At 41.0% G+C, this 18,000-nt stretch overlaps 1 protein-coding gene and 1 pseudogene across 1 annotated transcript; both read left to right on the top strand.

Annotated features, from left to right (window-relative positions):
• Window positions 1–3,106: 3,106 nt before the first annotated feature.
• LOC119255041 (60S ribosomal protein L31-like) lies at window positions 3,107–8,241 on the top strand. The gene is made up of 3 exons (XM_037522057.2): window positions 3,107–3,148; window positions 7,135–7,258; window positions 7,971–8,241. The coding sequence occupies exons 1-3, from the start codon at window positions 3,107–3,109 to the stop codon at window positions 8,213–8,215; spliced, it is 411 nt and encodes a 136-aa protein (XP_037377954.1). The 3' UTR covers window positions 8,216–8,241.
• Window positions 8,242–16,797: 8,556 nt separating this feature from the next.
• Window positions 16,798–17,578, top strand: LOC119255040 (NEDD8-conjugating enzyme UBE2F-like; annotated as a pseudogene).
• The last annotated feature ends 422 nt before the right edge of the window (window positions 17,579–18,000 follow it).

Here is an 18,000-nt window from a genome sequence, read left to right as displayed (position 1 = left end):
TAAGACAGTCCTGGGGGTGTGAAGCTTGCTCACTTTTTTCTAGTATCATAAGAATGGCAATAATCAAGATAAAGGCATAGGCATATGAGAAATAGACAAAGCAAGGCTTTTAGCCTGTGTTGTATAAGACAAAGAATCTAAAAACAAGAACATGACCTGCCTGGATGAAATCAGAGAACCCATTAGGGGCAGTAGTTATACTGACAGAGAATGAGTTTCTGGGTACAGGAGAATCAACTAGTGAACAGGGAAGAAAAACTTAATATCTGATGAAAAACCAGTCTCTGCCAGGTACTGTGCAGGGTAATTTGCAATATTACCTTACTCATCTCTTTAAAAGTTCTTGAGGTATTTTTTAAATCCCTATTTGATAGGTGAGGAAACAGAAGCAGAGGGAAACATTCATTAAATTAATGCTTGGAGCTATCTAGATTTTAACAGACTTGCCTGAATTCAAAGCCTATGACCACTCCACTATAGCCAGTTCCTTTGAGAGTCACATTAGATCCTTTCTTGAGACTCAACCCACTCAATCTCTCTCCCAGCAAAGTTTGTAGCTGACCTCTGTTCCTCTTCAGGGATCAACTAGAGCCGTCATAATCTTGCTCCTTCTACCCCCCAAAAGATGCTCAAAGATATGAAGGACTTGGTCACAATGCTTGTGGGAATAAAAGCACTGGGACATCTCTTAATTGAGAATCCTTGAGTTCCTACAGCACTGACTCTCCACTGGGAACAAGGGAGCAGAGAAGCCTGCCACAGAATCTGCTGGAAGATAAGGAGGGCTTAGTCTTTAAACTTTGAAGCATTGGTGCATCTTCCTCAGATGGGGGAGATTATTTAAATTCACCTCATAAGAGGTCTGTGGGACAGCTATAGGCTTATAATTCACCTTGGTTTATCATTCATTCATTTATGTATTCCACAAATATTTATTAAGTATCTAGATGTAGACAGTGTGTTTGGCACAAAGACATCAGCAAACAAGGTAGACAAGGTCCCTGCTTTCATGGGATAAGGATTAGCTCCTTTTCTGGCAGGAGCTCATTCACTTCAGTTTTCCTACCTATTAAAAATTTTCAGTCCTATAAAGCTTTAATTCAAACCCTTCTCTCTCCCCCTCTGCCAGAGTGAGGGATCTCCAACACCCCTCTACATAGATTGAGATTTGCTGCCTGCTTATAATTCTGTGGTAATTTTAATCCATTGTACTTTCTTGACGTGTCTTTCTCTCTTCCCAGAAACAATGCAAGGGGTGCAGAAAGATGCCACATATAAGGTACCTCTGTGTCCCCACATCACCTAGGATAAGGCTTGGCACAAAGTGGATGCTCAATATATATCAGTGGCATGAATCAGCATTATCATGAGTATTGTTTTACATAATCTCACATGAGTATGGTGCTCCAATTTGTCAAAGTATTCCCATTTCATTTGGTTTAGAACTTGGTCCAGTGGATTCAATAAGTGAATGTGAAAGCACTTTGTAAAATACAAATGGAAAAATGATTGTTATTGAACTCTGGCTAGCCTTGAGGTCAAGATAATTTAGCTGACACATTTAAGATCATGCAGCAGGAGTCTGTGCTAGAATCTTTGTCTTCTGATTTATATTTCTGGAATTTCCCTCCCAGCATCATGGAGGAAATGACAAAAGAGAGGTATATACAAAGTGATCTGGGAGCCCATGAATGTGATTACAAACTCCCAGGAGTAGAGACAGGGGTTTCTTCCTAGATCTTCGGGACCCATCACTTAGCTGCTGGTAATGTTGGCTGCTGGCAGCTCACAGCTTCATCCCTCACTGCACATTATCCTGGGCCACCAGGCACTATTTCACCGAAGATAATAACCCTCCTGGGGTACCACTCACAACTAATGAAAGACTGGAGCAGCTATTCAAAGGTCTGGCTCATTGCATCAATTTGGCATAATTCAGAGAGGCCATCTGAGCTCTAAAACTTCCCATAGAATCAGCTAAGGCTTCAGTTGCAAGCACACATTGAATTAGCTTCTCCCTCTCTCCACTCCTGCTTCTTCTCCTTCTTACAAGTATATCGCCCAAGAGCACTCCCCTAAAAACCTGCATGTAACTCCATGCAGTCTGTTTCCAAAAAAATCAATCTCTCCCCCTCGAGAGTGGTGCCCTAGCACTAAGCCTGTTCCAAAGCAGGTGTTAATAATGACAGGAGAATGACATCACAGTATAGATGGAGGTAGTTAACAGATCTAGCAAACCAAAAAGAAGACAAGGAACTAACAGAAAATGGAAGTGTAGAAAACAGCCAGTCATGCTCACGCAATAAGAACTGTCCACTAGAGGGCCCAGCATTACAAGTCTATGAACTGCTGCTACACAGAATTTTGCCCTTGACCTATCAGCCAACCCACTAGGGAGAAAAATTGCTGGCCATTCCGTCTTACCTAGTTCATGAACACTGGGGTCCTACACGCTTCAATACCTTCTCATCAAGCCCTCTGTGATAATACATATAAAATCATTTTCATAAATCAAAGCTTCCAAAGACTGTTTTGCCCCCATCTACTGCTCTCACTGTTCCCAAGGAGTTCTGAAAAGCAGAAATGTGAAATTTCAGAGTTGGTTGTGACAATTCTCACATAGAAATGTAGACAATCAGGAGACTCCCTGGTGGCACAAGGGGTTAATACGCCACACTATGAAGCTATCCACAGCCACTAAAGCATGAGTTCAATCCCCAGCCAGGGAGGTGACACACATGGCGCAGCAGACCTCTCCTGACTCGCCCGCTGCTCCCCTCAGCAGTGTATTTCAGTCAGTCCTCCTGTTCTACTCCCCACTCTGTCTCTGGTGAATCCTCTCACTCCCACCCTCCCCACATCTCTGGCCTGCACCCCAGCTTTTGTAAATAAATGAATCTTAAAAAAAAGAAAAAAAGAAATGGAGAAAATCAGCAACACAATCTGTATAAACCTGTCACTTTCCCCATACATGCCTCAACTTCCTAAGTTTGCAATAAAGATAAGAGTAAGATGGCAGAAGTGTGACGATTCCAGGCTTACCTCCTCCACATATTTACAACCAAATTATATGGAAATAAAGACCACAGTCCCTGAGGACTACCAGATGACCATCACATGCATTAAGGAGGACTATGCAATAGAGAAGGTAGGAAAAGCTGAAATTAAATTGTGGCCAGCACAACCCAAGGTGGGGGGGGCAGCTGCAATACAGAAGCTTTCTGTTGTTGAGTAAAGGGCTCATGCCTATATCCAGGATTTCAGAACCTGGAGACTGCCTGGAGAGGGAGGGCATAGTGTGCAGCACAGAGGATCTACCTCTAGAGAACTAAGGGAGTAGGGAAGCACAGTTCTGCAAAAGAATGCCAGAGTAGCAGATTGATGCTTGCAAAGGAACACATTATACTTTTGGATAGCAACGAGGCACCCAGAACTATAAAGTGAAATACCCCACTCCATGCAACAGGGGAGCTTGAGAATAGTAGACAGTCTAGGTATCTATGTAAGGTGATGATTGTTGGCTTAAATTTAGGATTCCCACACATAAATAGCTGGTACCTGCAGCAGTGGGGAAGATTAGATTGGCTCACTTGTGCCTCTACACAAAAGAGGCTCTTCCCTTTAGCTGGCAGTGGCTTTATGCAAAACAGCTGCCTCACCACCAAGGGTGAAAACTTAGAATAGCAACTATACATGTTGAATACTGCCATTAACCAGAGTTTAATGGGATTCTGTCCCAACCGTAGACCTCTCCTGGTATTACGACTATTAAAGAAGGATTGAGAAAGATCTTCAGGAAAGGTATTCTTTTGTGGAAGGTGCATGTGACCTTGAGAAAGACACACCCCCTCACCAGGACTGTAACCTGTTCACAGTGTGAACCAGCAGTTTTCTGTTAGTTGTGCTCCTGCCTACACCCCAAGAGGAAAAAATACTTCTGCTAACAGAACCCACATAACCAGAGCTAAACCACAGCTGAGAGATTGAAGCTAGCCCAAGATTATTTGAGGTGCTTTGCCTGATGAATTAACCTAGGGGAAAGTGTCCCTGAAGCTCTCCCCCGACACCCAACTTAGGCAGATGCAGCACCGTAGAAAGCCTGAACTCAAGGTATTCACTAGCAGATACTGATACCCCGATGCCCTGGCTCCTATTTCCTGGCAAGACTAAAGCTCTGTTCATCTAAACAGATGCAGAGGTGTCACTATATGAAACATTTGGATCCCAGATAGAGAGCCTAGGATTATATGCTGCCTCCTGTAAACATAAGGCCAATTCACCAAAACAAGGAAAGAAAGCTCTTTATCTCAACCTATAGAAAATGAAAAGAAAAAGACAGCGAAACATACTCAAATGATGGAACAACAACAAAAAACCCAAGAGCAGTCTGAATCCAGCAGAACTGCATGATTTGCCTGATGAGGAGTTCAGTCATAACAATGCTTGTCAAAATAAGGAAAACAATGGATGAGCAAAAGCAGAAATACAAGGATAGCAAAAATATGAGAATGTTTCTAACAGAATTAAGACTTAAAGAACACTATAACTAAACTAAAAAAATTGATAGAGGACCTCAAAAGCAGACAAACAGAAGTAACTAACAGAATCTGCAAGCTTGAATGCACAGTGGTGAAAAACACACAGTTTAGCAAAGAGGAAAAAAAAGAGAACAATGTCAAAGCTCTTTGAGATGATTTAAGGAGAAATATCTAATCATGGGGATCCCAGGAGATGAGAGATATGGAAATTTTATTAAAAGAAATGTTAGCTGAGCAACTCCCTAATCTGGGAAATAAACCAGATTTCTGATACAAAGGGTGTAAAGAGTCCCAAACAAAGCAAATTCAAAAACACCCAAAGCATTTTATAATCAAACTGCTAAGAACTAATGACAAGGAAAAGATAATAAAGCATGCAGAGAAAGAATTGCATATATAGGAATATTTATTAGATTACTTACAGACTCTCCAATGGAAACCTTGCAGGCAAAAAGGAAATGGAAGGAAATATTTAAAACCTGCAAAGAAAAGGACTTCCAACCTTGAATAGTTTATCCAGTTAGACTGTCATCAAGACTAGAGTGGGGGGGGGGCCTCCCCGGTGGCACAGAGGATTGAGCGCGGGGCTGTGAAGCTGTCTGCAGCCTCTGCAGCACTGGTTCAATTCATGGCCGGCCAGGAAGATACCCACATGGCACGGCAGACCTCTCCTGTCTCGCCCGCTGCTCCCCTGAGCAGTGCTTTCGGTCTGTCTGCCTGTTCTGCCCCTTGCTCTGTCTCTGGTGAATCCTGTCCCCGCCCCCCGCATCTCTGGCCTGTACCCCAGCTCTTGTGTAAATAAATAAATCTTTAAAAAAAATGACTGGAGCAGGGGTAAGGAGTTTCACAGAAAAATAAAAAATTAAAAGAATATATCACCACACGAGCTAGCCTTTAAATAAAAAAAAATACTACAGGGACTAGTATAAAATAACAGTAAGCTTTCATCTTGACTTAAGAGACACCAAAAGCATGCAAAATGAAGGAGGAGAAGACTAAAAATGGGGCCATAAGAATGAGTTTGAGATGAAACACCTCAATATGTCACAAGTATAGGCTATCTCTTATGAACCTCTTATGAACTCAAAACAAAAATCTATACAAATAACATGTAAGACAATGGAAACCCAAACAAAACATAGACAGTGTCAAAAAATAAAAAAAGGAAACTATAAAAAACAAAATTTAACAAAATTGCAGTAAGTATAATTCAATAATCACCTTAAATGTAAATGGCTTGAATCCACCAATTAAAAGGTGACAAGGAAAATATAGGTTTGTTGTTTACAGGAAACTCATTCCTACTAAAGACAAGCACAAAGTTAAACTTAAATGCTGGAAGACAATCCTACCAGCAAATGGTAATCAAAAAAAGGGCAAGAACAGTGACATATAGATTAAGTAGATTTTCATTCAAAAAAGGTCATTAAGAGCTGGAGATAAACATTACACAATGATTAAGGGACTAATACAAGAAGAAGATATAATACTTATTTATATATTCATCAGATGATGGAGCATCAAGATATATAAAGCAATAAAACAATTACTAATAGAATTAAAGAGTTATCAACAGCAGTACAATATTTGTAAAGTGTTTTAATATTACACTTACGACCACAGACAGATCAACAGGACAGAGACCAAACAAGAAAACAATAGCCCTAAATGATGAGGTAGATCAAGTAGGCTTCATAGATACATTATAGAATTATAAAACATTCCGCCCCAGAGCAGCAGTGTACACATTTTTCACAAGTGCACATGGAACATTCTCAAGAATAGATCAAATGTTTTGACACAAGTCAATTGTCAATAAACTTAGGAAGACTGAAATCGTACCAAGCATTCTTTCTGGTCATAATACCATAAAACTTCAAATACTTGGAGATTAAACAACCTGCTGCTCAATACCACTGAACTAGAGAAATTAATAACTATCTGAAATTACTAAATTAATTATTAAACTGATAAATTAATAAATATATGAAATTAATGCATGCCTGACATTAATGAAAATGAAGACACAAGCTACAAGAATTTATGGGATGCAGCAAAAGTGGTATTAAGAAGGAAGTTAAATGCAATACAGGCCAACATTAATAAGCAAGAAAACTCCAAAATAAACAACTTAACAGAATACCTACGCTGCTTGAAAAAGAAGAACAAACAGAATCAAGTTACTGAAAGGAAAGAAATAACAAAAATTAGAGTGGAAATAAATAGAAATCAAAAGGATGTACTGAAGATCAAAGAGATTAAGAGTTAGATCTTTGAGAAGATTAAAAAATGGATAAATCTTTAACTAGGCTATTAAAGAGAGAAAACTTTAATGAATAGAATTAGAAATGGAAGAGGAAAAATCACTACAGGTACCACAGAAATACAAAGGCTCTTAAGAGAATACTGTGAGACAGTATAGGCCTATACATCTGATAATCTTGAAGAAATGGATAATTTTTTTAGAACAATACAAATTTATCAAGATTGAATCAGGATGAAACATAAAACTTGAACAGACTGATCACGATATCGAAAGCAAAAGAGTAATCAAGACTCTTCCCCCAGCTTTTCAACGGTATGGCCCGGCAAGAAGGCTCCCGCAAATAAGGGTGGCAAGAAGGGCCGTTCTGCCATCAACGAGGTAGTTACCAGAGAAGACATTCTCAACAGTCACAAGCGCATCCATGGAATTGGCTTCAAGAAGCATGCCCCTCATAGCAGGAATCTAGAAAACTTAAATAAGGGACCAGGAAAATGAATAACTGTAAGAAAGTGAAAATCAAAATCAACAAAAAACTATGAACCAGAGACACTTTTGGGGGGTGGGGGGCGGGAGGGGAGGGATTGGGGTCAGAATGGGGCGTTTGCAATTGTATGGGGGAATATAAAAATAAAATTTATTATTAAAAAAAAAAAAAAAGAAGCGTGCCCCACAGAAACATCAATTCCAAAGAACACCTGCACCCCTATGTTTATAGCAGCACTGTTTACAATAGCTAAGCTTTGGAAACAGCCCAAATGCCCAAAAATAGATGACTGGATCAAGAAGATGTGGTACATATATACCATGGAATATTACTCAGCATTCAAAAAAGATAAACACATGCAATTTGCAGCAACATGGATGGCGCTGGAAGGGATCATGCTCAGCGAAATAAGCCAGAAAGAAAAGCAAAACTACCGGATGGACTCACTCATAGCAGGAATCTAGAAAACTTAAATAAGGGACCAGGAAAATGAGTAACTATACGAAAGTAAAAATCAAAATCAAAAAAAAACTTTGAACCAGTGACACTTTTTTGGGGGTGGGTGGCGGGAGGAGAGTGATTGGGGTCAGAATGGGGGGGTTGCAATTGTATGGGGAATATAAAAATAAAATTTATTATTTAAAAAAAAAAAAAAAAAAAAAAAAAAAAGCGTGCCCCAGAGCACTCAAAGGGATCCGGAAATTCGCAATGAAGGAAATGGGCAGTCCACATGTGCGCCAGGACACCAGGCTCAGCAAAGCTGTCTGGGCCAAGGGAAGAAGGACTGTCCCCTATCTTATCCGTGTAGGGTTGTCCAGGAAACGTAATGAGGATGAAGATTTACCAAACAAGCTCTATACACTGGTTACCTATGTGTTTGTCACAACTCTCAAAAATCTACAGACAGTCAATGTGGATGAAAACTAATCACTGATTAGCAAATAAAGTTACAGGGCCTCCCTGGTGGTGCAGGGGGTTGAGCAGGATACTCCCCACAGCAGTGTATTTCTGCCTGTTCTGTTTCCCACTCTATCTCCGGTAAATCCTCTTGCCACATGTGCCTCTGACCTATACCCCAGTTATATAAAGAATTTATTCTTGCAAAGTTAAAAAAAAAAAAAAAAAAGGAGAATCTTCCCTCAAACTCTAGGATCAGATGATTTTCCAAGAGAATTTTACCAAACCTTTCAAGAACTTATAAAAGTTTATTTAAATTATTCCCAACAATCCAAGAAGAGGGAATACTTCCTAATGCATTCTATGATGTCAAATTACCCTAATGCCAAAACCAGATAAGGACATCACAATGACATCAATGATAGAAATGTCTTTGGGGATTCAACCCCTCTGGTAAGGGAAATAAAAGCAAAATAAACAGTTGGGACTAACTCAAATTAAAAAGCTTCTATAGAGCAAAAGAAAATATTAGAAAATTAAAAAGACATCCACCAAATGGGAGAAGATATTCAAGCACCACACAACCAACAAGAAGTTAATATTGAAGGTTTACAAAGATCTTGTCCATAAAACATAGCAACATAAAAACCAAGCATCCCAATTAAAAAACGAGCAGCGGATCTGAATAGACATTTTTCCAAAGAAGATATACAAAGCCCAACAGATACATGAAAAAATGCTTATCACACTACTAATAAGGGAAATGTAAATCAAAACCACAAGATACCATCTCATACCTGTGAGAATAACATACATCAAAAAGACTTCTGACAACAAGTAGAGAAAGTGGAGAAAGAGAAACCTAAATATGTTGTTGGTAGGACTATAAATTGGTATAGTCCTTTTAAAAAACAGTCTGGACTTACCTTTAAAACTAAAAATAGGGTCTCCCTGGTGGCCTAGGGGTTAAGTCTCAGCACTCTCACCTCTAAAGCCTGAGTTTGATCAAGGCCAGGGAGCTAACCCACATATGGTGCAGCAGACCTCTCCTGTCTCACCCACTGCTCCCCTCAGCAGTGTATTTCAGTAAATCTGCCTGTTCTGCTCCCCACTCTGTCTCTGGTAAATCCTTTCACCACCACTCCCCCACACCTCTGGCCTGCACACCAGTTCTTCTATGCAAAAATAAATTAAATTTTAAAAAATTTTCCTTTATATCCCTTTGGAAGGACAGTTAGCCCTGTGTAAGCTGGAAAGTTTTCTTTACCTCAGGGGAAAAACATTTACATGCCTCTGTTTCCAACACATACACTCTTAAAGGGACAGAGCTGGACTGTTTGGGAGGGGAAAATTCTAAGGAATAAAGGGAAGTGAAGTTGGATTCTATAAAGCCAGGAACATGATGGGGTGGTGGGGACCTGTGGCTGGCTCTCTCCTAGGGCCCTCCTAGTATTTCTGGTAGTGATAACTACAAGGACACCTGAGCTATGAACACTAAGCATGGGTTTGGGTGTCATACAGGAGTCCCTGGAGGTCAGATTTAGAATGGAGGTTGTAGATGCCTTGAACAACTAGGACAGATACATCTGATTGGAGCACATAAGCTTGGACAATGAACCACAACTACTGAGGCTGATGATTGCTCCCCAGTTTTTCTAGACTGGGTAAGCCCTGGGGTTTTTCCATCCCACAAAAACTATGAAATTGGATGTCCCACCAACTTAGTAGGTAGGGGTAAAGTTAAATTTAATTTCATTAGTTAGAAAAATTAAAAACTTGATTTGATTTAGGAAAAGAGTAGCCTAATGTTCTTGTACTTATTGTTGAACAAATCAAATGAGTTCCAATACTTGAAGTCTGCTATCACAACAACAAAGCGAGCCAGGCCTGATTTGTAACTTGTGACCTGTGAACACGAGGATATGAAAATAATGAAAACCAGACTCCAGGAAGAGCAAATTTGTTTAGAGTCACCCAGTTGCGTTCAGATGTAGACACAATCTTCTCTCCCAGGAATAAAAATAAAGAGGAAAAAACAAAACAAAATAAAAGAATAGTAATGATCTTTTGAGGAATTACAGTGTAATAGGCAATGCATTGTTTCATTTAATCCTCACAACACACATATGAGATAGGCTGTGGCTGAGAGAAGTCAAATGATTGCCCCAGGTCATATGGCTAATAAATGTTAGCATTAGGTCTGTTGGACTTCAGATCTAACTCCTAAAGCCATTCTTTCCCTGCCATCTAGTCCATCACCCATTAATTCATTTAATCGATATTCACCCAGTGAATGGAATTAATATAATTATTCTGTTACTTGAACAGTGTGGTAGAGCTAGTAGCAGTCTGAGGAACAAGAAAATTTTAGACTCATAGGCAGCTGGTCTAGTGGGGAGGAGCAAAACTTTAGAGACAAATAGACTAGATTGGAATCCTGGCTCTGTTCTTCACTCCCTCTGTCACCATGAATAAGTAACCTCTTTGATCCTCAGCTTCCATATCTGTACTTCACAGATTATAATACAAATACATTCTTAAATGACTGATGTGAAGATTAGGGATAATATTAGACATATCTATCTTATCTACCTATCTACCTTCCTAGTCATGCATACAGACAGAGCCAGCTACATAATTTGTGGGACCAGCACAAAATAAAAATATAGGATTCTTTGTTTCAAAATCATTAAGAATGTCAAGATAGTGACAGCAAAGGATTAAACCAAGCATGTGGTCTTTACAAACACAGGACCCTGCCAACATCACTGACTAACACACATTAAGTATAGAATAAATGGTAATCCTTTCTTCTCTCTTAATCTTTGAGTCTAACCCTCTCCTTTGACAGATGAGGAAACTGAAATACAAAGAAGAGGGAAAATGAGAGTTAGTATCAGAGTCAGGACCACAACCCAGACCTTTCTTCCTAGTTGTCTTTATCTCAGCATTTCCCAAGTACGTTCTGGATGACAATAGATATTCCATGAATAAAAGTTTCCATCAACAAGCAAGTTGTTTGCAAAACATTGGATTAAGGTTAAATTGACATCGTTTGTAGAGCTTTTCAGAGACTTTTCTATATGTAACATGAAATTTCCAAGACAAGGATATAATATGGAACATTCCCTGAAGTATTTGATATGGAATCTGTTCTCAGGAGCATATTAAGCATCTCTTAGAACTCCTTCAGAAATGGAGCTCTACATACAGCTGTGGGCAGTGGAAATTTCCATGGGTTTTGCTCTGTGGGGTGTGGTTGTTCTTATTCTAAATTAAAAGCAAACATATTCCTCCCATAAGGTCTTTCTGTTGGCATCCCTGCCCTGGCTGACTTGTAAGCCTGAGGATATGAAAATAATGAAAACCAGACTCCAGGAAGAGCATACTTGTTTAGAGTCACCCAGTTGCATCCAAAATTCAGATACAATCTGCCCCTCTCCCAGGAGTAGGGATATAGAGACATGACCCCCAAATTCTTTCCATTCTCAGTAATTTGCTTACAGCTACCCTATTACAAAAGCAATAGCTAAAGTCCTCTAGGAAGCTGGGAAATCTTGATTCTCATCTTAGCTCCTCCACTCACAGCCATTTGACCTAGACTGATTAATTCATCTGCTCAGTCTCTTAATTTTGTTGACAACCCTCTTGCATCAAATTAATCTGTCCCTTCTTTGAACTACCATACATTTATATTTCATCTGTAACACCCCCTCCCCACCATCCAAGTCCTTTGAGCATCTCTATGAAATATAATTTGAGAACCAAAAGACTAGATTATCTTTGTAGTTCCTTTCAGCTCTGTCTGTGATTCAAATTTGTATACAGTTTTGCAAGCTCCTGCCTTCACCTAGCTCCTTGAGAAATGCTCCTCTTCATTTCTGGGAGGTCCAACAGAGAAATGCCACAGTGACACCGATCCTTCCAGAGTTCCCAGCACACAGAACCTGTTACATGGGTTGTGCAGAGGTGAGAATACCTTTCTCCCACCATCGTGCTGTACATTGTCACGTGGGATTCCAACAGGTATTATTTGTGCCCTTTGACCCAGAGTTTTCAGTAAAGCAGCTCCTTCATTTTTCTGACTCTCCTTCGCTCCTACTCTCCTCCAAAAACTACTAACTTAGGTGGGAGCATGAACTTAGGTAGGGCTGCACTAAGGCCAAGAATCACACAGATTTGTCTGTGTGATAAACCTAATGTTGAACTTTGACTAGCTTTTCTTTTGAAGCAATTTGGAGATTTTGCAGATTCTGTTGCCTATCTTTTCACTTTCCTTAGAATGAGTTTCCTTCTAACCTGAGGGGTGGGGAGGGGGAAGCAACCATTGTTTAAAAATGAACAATAATGTAAAAAAAAAAAAAAATGAGTTCCCTTCCAGAAGAGACCTAAAGGCCTCATGAAAAATAGATTTTTTTTTTTTTTTGTGAGTTGGGCCTCATAAAGGTACTTGTTTAGGTCCTTTGGGAAGGAGATGCCAAGATGGAGTAAGAAGTGCAAAAGATTTACTAGGGGAAATATGTCTCAGCTGGGCTATCGGGGAGCCACAGAGTCAAGACCACTCCTTAGAGGCTCCCCACACTGGGTAGAATGGCCTGGCTCCAACAAGTGTGCTGTGCTCAGGCTCGGACAGGTAGAGGGACAGACACATGATGACTGTGGCGTAAACACTGCGCTAGATTCCAAAGGTGCTGCAGCTTTGGATAGCTGCACCCCTCCCCTTGGGCTCTCTGTGTAAGATATCTGAGCTATGCACCCCCCATGCCTGCCACACTGGACCTGTGTAAATTCAAAAATTGGGGCTACTTTAAGCACAAACTGAGGCCTATAATGCATTTTATAACAAATATTTACTGAGCTCTTGCACTTGGCACTCCAGCATTCACCCTCTCCAATGGAGTGACTGAATCTGGGAAGTTTTCAGTTTATCCAGTGAGTTTTTACCTACTGTCAACAACAGACATGTTTGAATAGCTTCCATTGGTATTAGTACCGTGTCAAACTTGATATAAAAGAGAATAATCCTTAGAGAGCTTAAGACGTATTTGCAATAAAGTATCCCTCACCTTTGGGGACCTCAGACGAGACCAGAAGATTTTTCTTATGCTACCACTGGATGTTCTGAGGAGTCTTTAGTAGAATGGGCCTTGGAGGTTACCAGAGAGACCTTGAAACTGATCTGGCAGCCTAGCGTGTGGCACAAGTGCATGCTCCACCCCCAGAACCCTGCCGGCCAAGATCCAGGATTTGCTGAGAGGCAGACCCAACACCTGTTGTGGCTCCTGGGTAAGAGTCAACATTTGTGAGGGTAAAAGGAGGGAGGAGGGAAGAACAGGAAAAGAAGGATTTGTAGCTAGAAGAGTTAAGACTTCTAGCTTTTCAAAATCATGCCAAAATTCATCCATATATAATCACCTGGCAAAAGAGATAAAGTGAGTGGCAGAAAGAACGCTGGGCATGATACCTAAGCTCTGCTTCTAATGCTGTGGCTGACCTTTGTCACTAATGCCCCTCTGGGCTTGTGGTCCTTGGCTGTAATCTGCAGAGTTAGGCCAGGCTTTCCAAAGTTCTTCTATCTGAACAGTCTAAGATTCTAACAGTGTTTCTAAAATAATTTTTGAAGGACCCCGCAGAGAAACATGAAGTGGGGGGCGTAGCACAAAAAGTAAACCCACCAATAATATAATGTAATACAACATGCATAGCATAACATAACAGCATAAAATATAATACATCACACACGACAGAAACATAACATAACAACATAGCATGGGGAGAATGGGGACTGGTAACATCTCTAAAGTGGAGTTCATTTCATGATCAAGACATTCAGGGCATTGAAATGTGACTCTGTTCTATCTTTATATAGAGGTTCAGATGATCTGGGGAGGAAAATAGTTCCCTCTGTTAGTTGGTTCTAAAAGATTTGACATGCACATATATTCCATCACTCTATGAACCCCCAGTCTTGCCAGCGCAAGGAAGGTGGCACTGTCCCTGTCCTTTATGGAGCCCTCCAGTTTTCTCTTTTTTAAAAACAAACCGCTTCTATTCCCCTTCACGCCTGTGTTTGCTGTTTATTTTCACCTAGATAAGACTGTTGGGAGGAGAGAGTATACTATGGGATTTGTCCCAGACCTAATATTTTAGAATTTAAGAACAATGGGGTTCCATCCCCCTTTCTCATTAATGTCTCCTACTGAGCTGTGAAAACACCACAGTTAAAACAACAGAAACAAAACACTGGCATAATTCACTTGAATTATGCAACTAATCGGGAGAAGCTTCACAATCCCCAGGCTTCAGACACAGTACCTTCTAGGTTACCCCAACCAGAGAGGATCAGTTTTCTCTTGGGGTTCCTTTCTTTTTGAATTAAGCACCACTGAAGGCTCTGGTTCAGAAACATAAACCCTTCACCCGGTCTCTGGTTGACAAACAGGTCTAGGGAGATTAAATGACCCCTGGGGAGAGAGTGCTCTGGGCTCCCTGGGAAACCAGGTTGATGTGAAGGGAAAGGGTGTGTCATCCACAAGGACAAAATAGCAGCCACAGGAGGATTGTGTTGCCTTAATAAATAATGGTATGTTTGGCAACAGATCTAAGTCTCAGACATGCCTGGGGCCTACAGGTAGCTTACTATTTCCTTTAGCTCTCAGCTTAAATGTTATTTCCTCTGGGGAACAGGGTACCACACACAGTTGTGCAGATTACATACTGCACACAGCCCGTTTTTTTAATCGCAGCATAGGTAATACAGATTTATGTATTTTTTAATGACAGTTTTCTAGCAATCAGCAGTCAAGCACTTTGAGGAAAACATACTTTCCCCCCCTGACTTACAAAAAGGTGCCACATGGGCTAGTAGTGCTATTCACACTAGATTATCAGCTGTGCTAATGGAGAGACTGAGTGTCTTGGTCAGGACTGTACCCTGGACTTGAGAATGGTGCTTGCCCCTAGCACAGGCCCAGTGGTATTTGCTGAACAAATGAGCAGCACATGCAAACCAATCTAGTGTTCTTGCCCAGCTGGACAGACAACCTGGCATAGTAGAAAGAGTACTGACCACATTCTGGATTCAAGTCCTTGCTCTATCTCTTATATACTAGATGACTTTGGGCAAGTCACTTCACCCTGGTATCCCTGACACAAAATAGGGATAACCCTGTCCTGTCTACCTCAAAGGGGCGTGAGGAGCAATTTAAAACTACCACTTGGTAAATTGTAAAAATGCTAAACACATGAGAAATAAGGTGCTGCTGCTGGGAAGCTGGAACTATCAGGGATCCAGGACCAGGATTAGGCTTGTGTCTGACCATAGCAAGTAGTCACCACCAAAAGAAAACTATGGACTTCTGGGTCAGGCAACAGTTTTTTGGCTGCAAGAGAGAGAAACCCCAAAATGTCAAAAGGCAAATTTAATGTTTCCCATAGCAAGGGAAAATTTGTATCTTGGCCTCCAGACTAGCAGAAATAGGCACAATAATGTCACAAGATAGACTAAGCATCCTGGTTCTCCCACCCTGCAACCTTCTTCTATTGTCAGTCTATCAGCTACAGACCTGCTTCCTCCGCACAGCAAGGGACATGGCTACCAAGAGCTCCTGGCTCCATCTCACTGTCACTTCAACAGCAGGCTGGACTCCTGCCTCTGGTTTCTGCCTCAGTCTACTTGGTGTTCACGTACTGAGTATTCACTGTGAGTCGTCTTGTTCTAAGTTTTTACAGGCATTTTCTCATTCAATTCTCACAACAACCTTATGAGGAAGGTTCCATTTTTATTATCTTTTAGCCATGGGAACAACAAAACAGAAGGAAGTTATATGGTTTGCTTACAGTCACAAAGCTGCTACCAAATGATTCAGCCAGGATTCAAATCTAACTCTGACTCTTAGTCACTAAGCTATAAGACTCTTCTTTCTACCATTTCTTCTTCCACAACCACCTTCCACCTTACTTAGACTGCCCTACTCCTGTTGTACAAATATGCCTTGGACTGCGCATCTAGAATATAACTCTATTAAGAATTCAAAGCAGGGCCTCCCTGGTGGCGCAGTGGTTGAGCGCTGGGTTGCCAAGCTGCCCGCAGCCTCTGCAGCACTGGTTCGATTCCCGGCTGCTCCCCAGCCACCAGAGGAGGGTCCCACAAGGCGCGCAGACCTCTCCTGCCGCCCGCTGCTCCCCTCAGCAGTGTACTTCGGTCCTTCTGCCTGCTCTGCTCCCCACTCTGGCTCTGGTGAATTCTCCCACCCTCCCGCGCTTCTGACTGTACCCAGTGCTTGTATAAATAAATAAAAATAAATCTTTAAAAATAAAAAAATTTAAAAAATAAAGTCTTTAAAAAAAAGAATTCAAAGCAGACTTATAGATTATTTTGTCAAATATTCCTATGTTATCAATAACTGAATAGTAGTATGTGTCATGGAAAGACAACAACTTCAAAACAAAAAAAGATCTAATGTCAAAGTCTAGCTGTTTCAGTTATCTATGACAGTGTAACACAGTACTCCATAACTTATAGCAATTTAGAACAATAGCAATTCATTGTTGCTCACCATTGTGTGAATTGGCTGGTGAGTCCTCTACTGGTCTCTCTATTGAGCTCACTTATGGGCTGCATTCAGCTGGAGGCTCTCCTGGGCTGGAAGGTCCTCCAGGGCTTCATTGTCATGTCTGACTTGGCCTTAAAGTTGGTTTCTCATTTTTCAGAAGGCTTGGTTAGAGGCGCTGAAAGAATTTGTGGCCATGCCCACAGCCAGTGCTGCCACCCGTTGGTAGACGGAACAGTGTTGGGTACCAGACCCATCATGCCTGTCTCAGGTGTCCAGGGCAAAGGAAATCCTTTCACAGACAGGCAAACTCAAGTGAGACGACTGTCTCAAAGGGTCTCAGAAGTCAGTGACAGCCTCTGACTCCACTCCAAGGGTGTCTATGAGAGATAGTTGTTTGCTAAAGAGACTGGAGAACTTGAAAGTAATTTACCTTATACATGTAAAGTGCATTTTCCTGATCCAAACAAGCTCCTCTGCTTTCAGTTAACTGTAACTCCACATAAGGATTGCAACAGGATGGAAATTTTTAGTTTGAAATTGAAGCACCTGATCCATACAACATAGTGCCTTCCAAAGTGAAATGTCTGACAAGGATCTGGCACCCAACATCACAGAGACATGCAAAATACGTCTGAGTTTACTGCGAGAATGTTTGATTGATGGCAATGGCTGGGTTTCCACGAGGATATTAAAGCCTGTTGATGGGGCCTGAGCTCTTTGTTTACTATTTTGTTGAATTTTGGTGGCCCACTGAATATTGAACATGTAGCACATCATTCACAGGATGAGGACTTCTGGAAAAAAAGAGAAAGACTATATTGAGTGTTATACCAGATGACAGAAGACTGCAGGGCAGTAGAGACTGTGTGTTCCAAGTTTGCCCCCAGTTTAAATCAAGGGGTCCCTCTTCCCTAGTCCGCAAGCTCCAGCTCAGAAGCACTGGGTCATGAAGTCCTGTGACCATGTTGTCTAAGGGAGAAGCCCTGCGTGACTCCCCAGTGTGGATGGGGCATGCCACGTAAATAGGGTGAGCAAATGTTTGAGGTTGTTAAAAGTTGCCAGTTTACCTGAACATGTTTACTTTTTTGAAACTGTCCTATAACATTGTTTATCTAATGTTTTCTTCCCCTTGCCCTAAACTGTAGTTATATGGCATTTCTAGGTCCTGGAGTGAATCCTTCCTCCCACACCCCATAATCTCTAAGTCTGCTTACATCCTTTATTTCAAAGTGCAGCTCTATTCTTGTCTTTACAAACATT

This window comes from Talpa occidentalis, unplaced genomic scaffold, assembly GCF_014898055.3.
Source record: "Talpa occidentalis isolate TD23 unplaced genomic scaffold, MPIMG_talOcc4v2.1 talOcc4.3, whole genome shotgun sequence".
Classification (NCBI taxonomy): Eukaryota; Metazoa; Chordata; class Mammalia; order Eulipotyphla; family Talpidae; genus Talpa; species Talpa occidentalis.
Note: the sequence above shows the minus strand (reverse complement) of the source record. Positions and strands in the feature narration are given on the sequence as shown.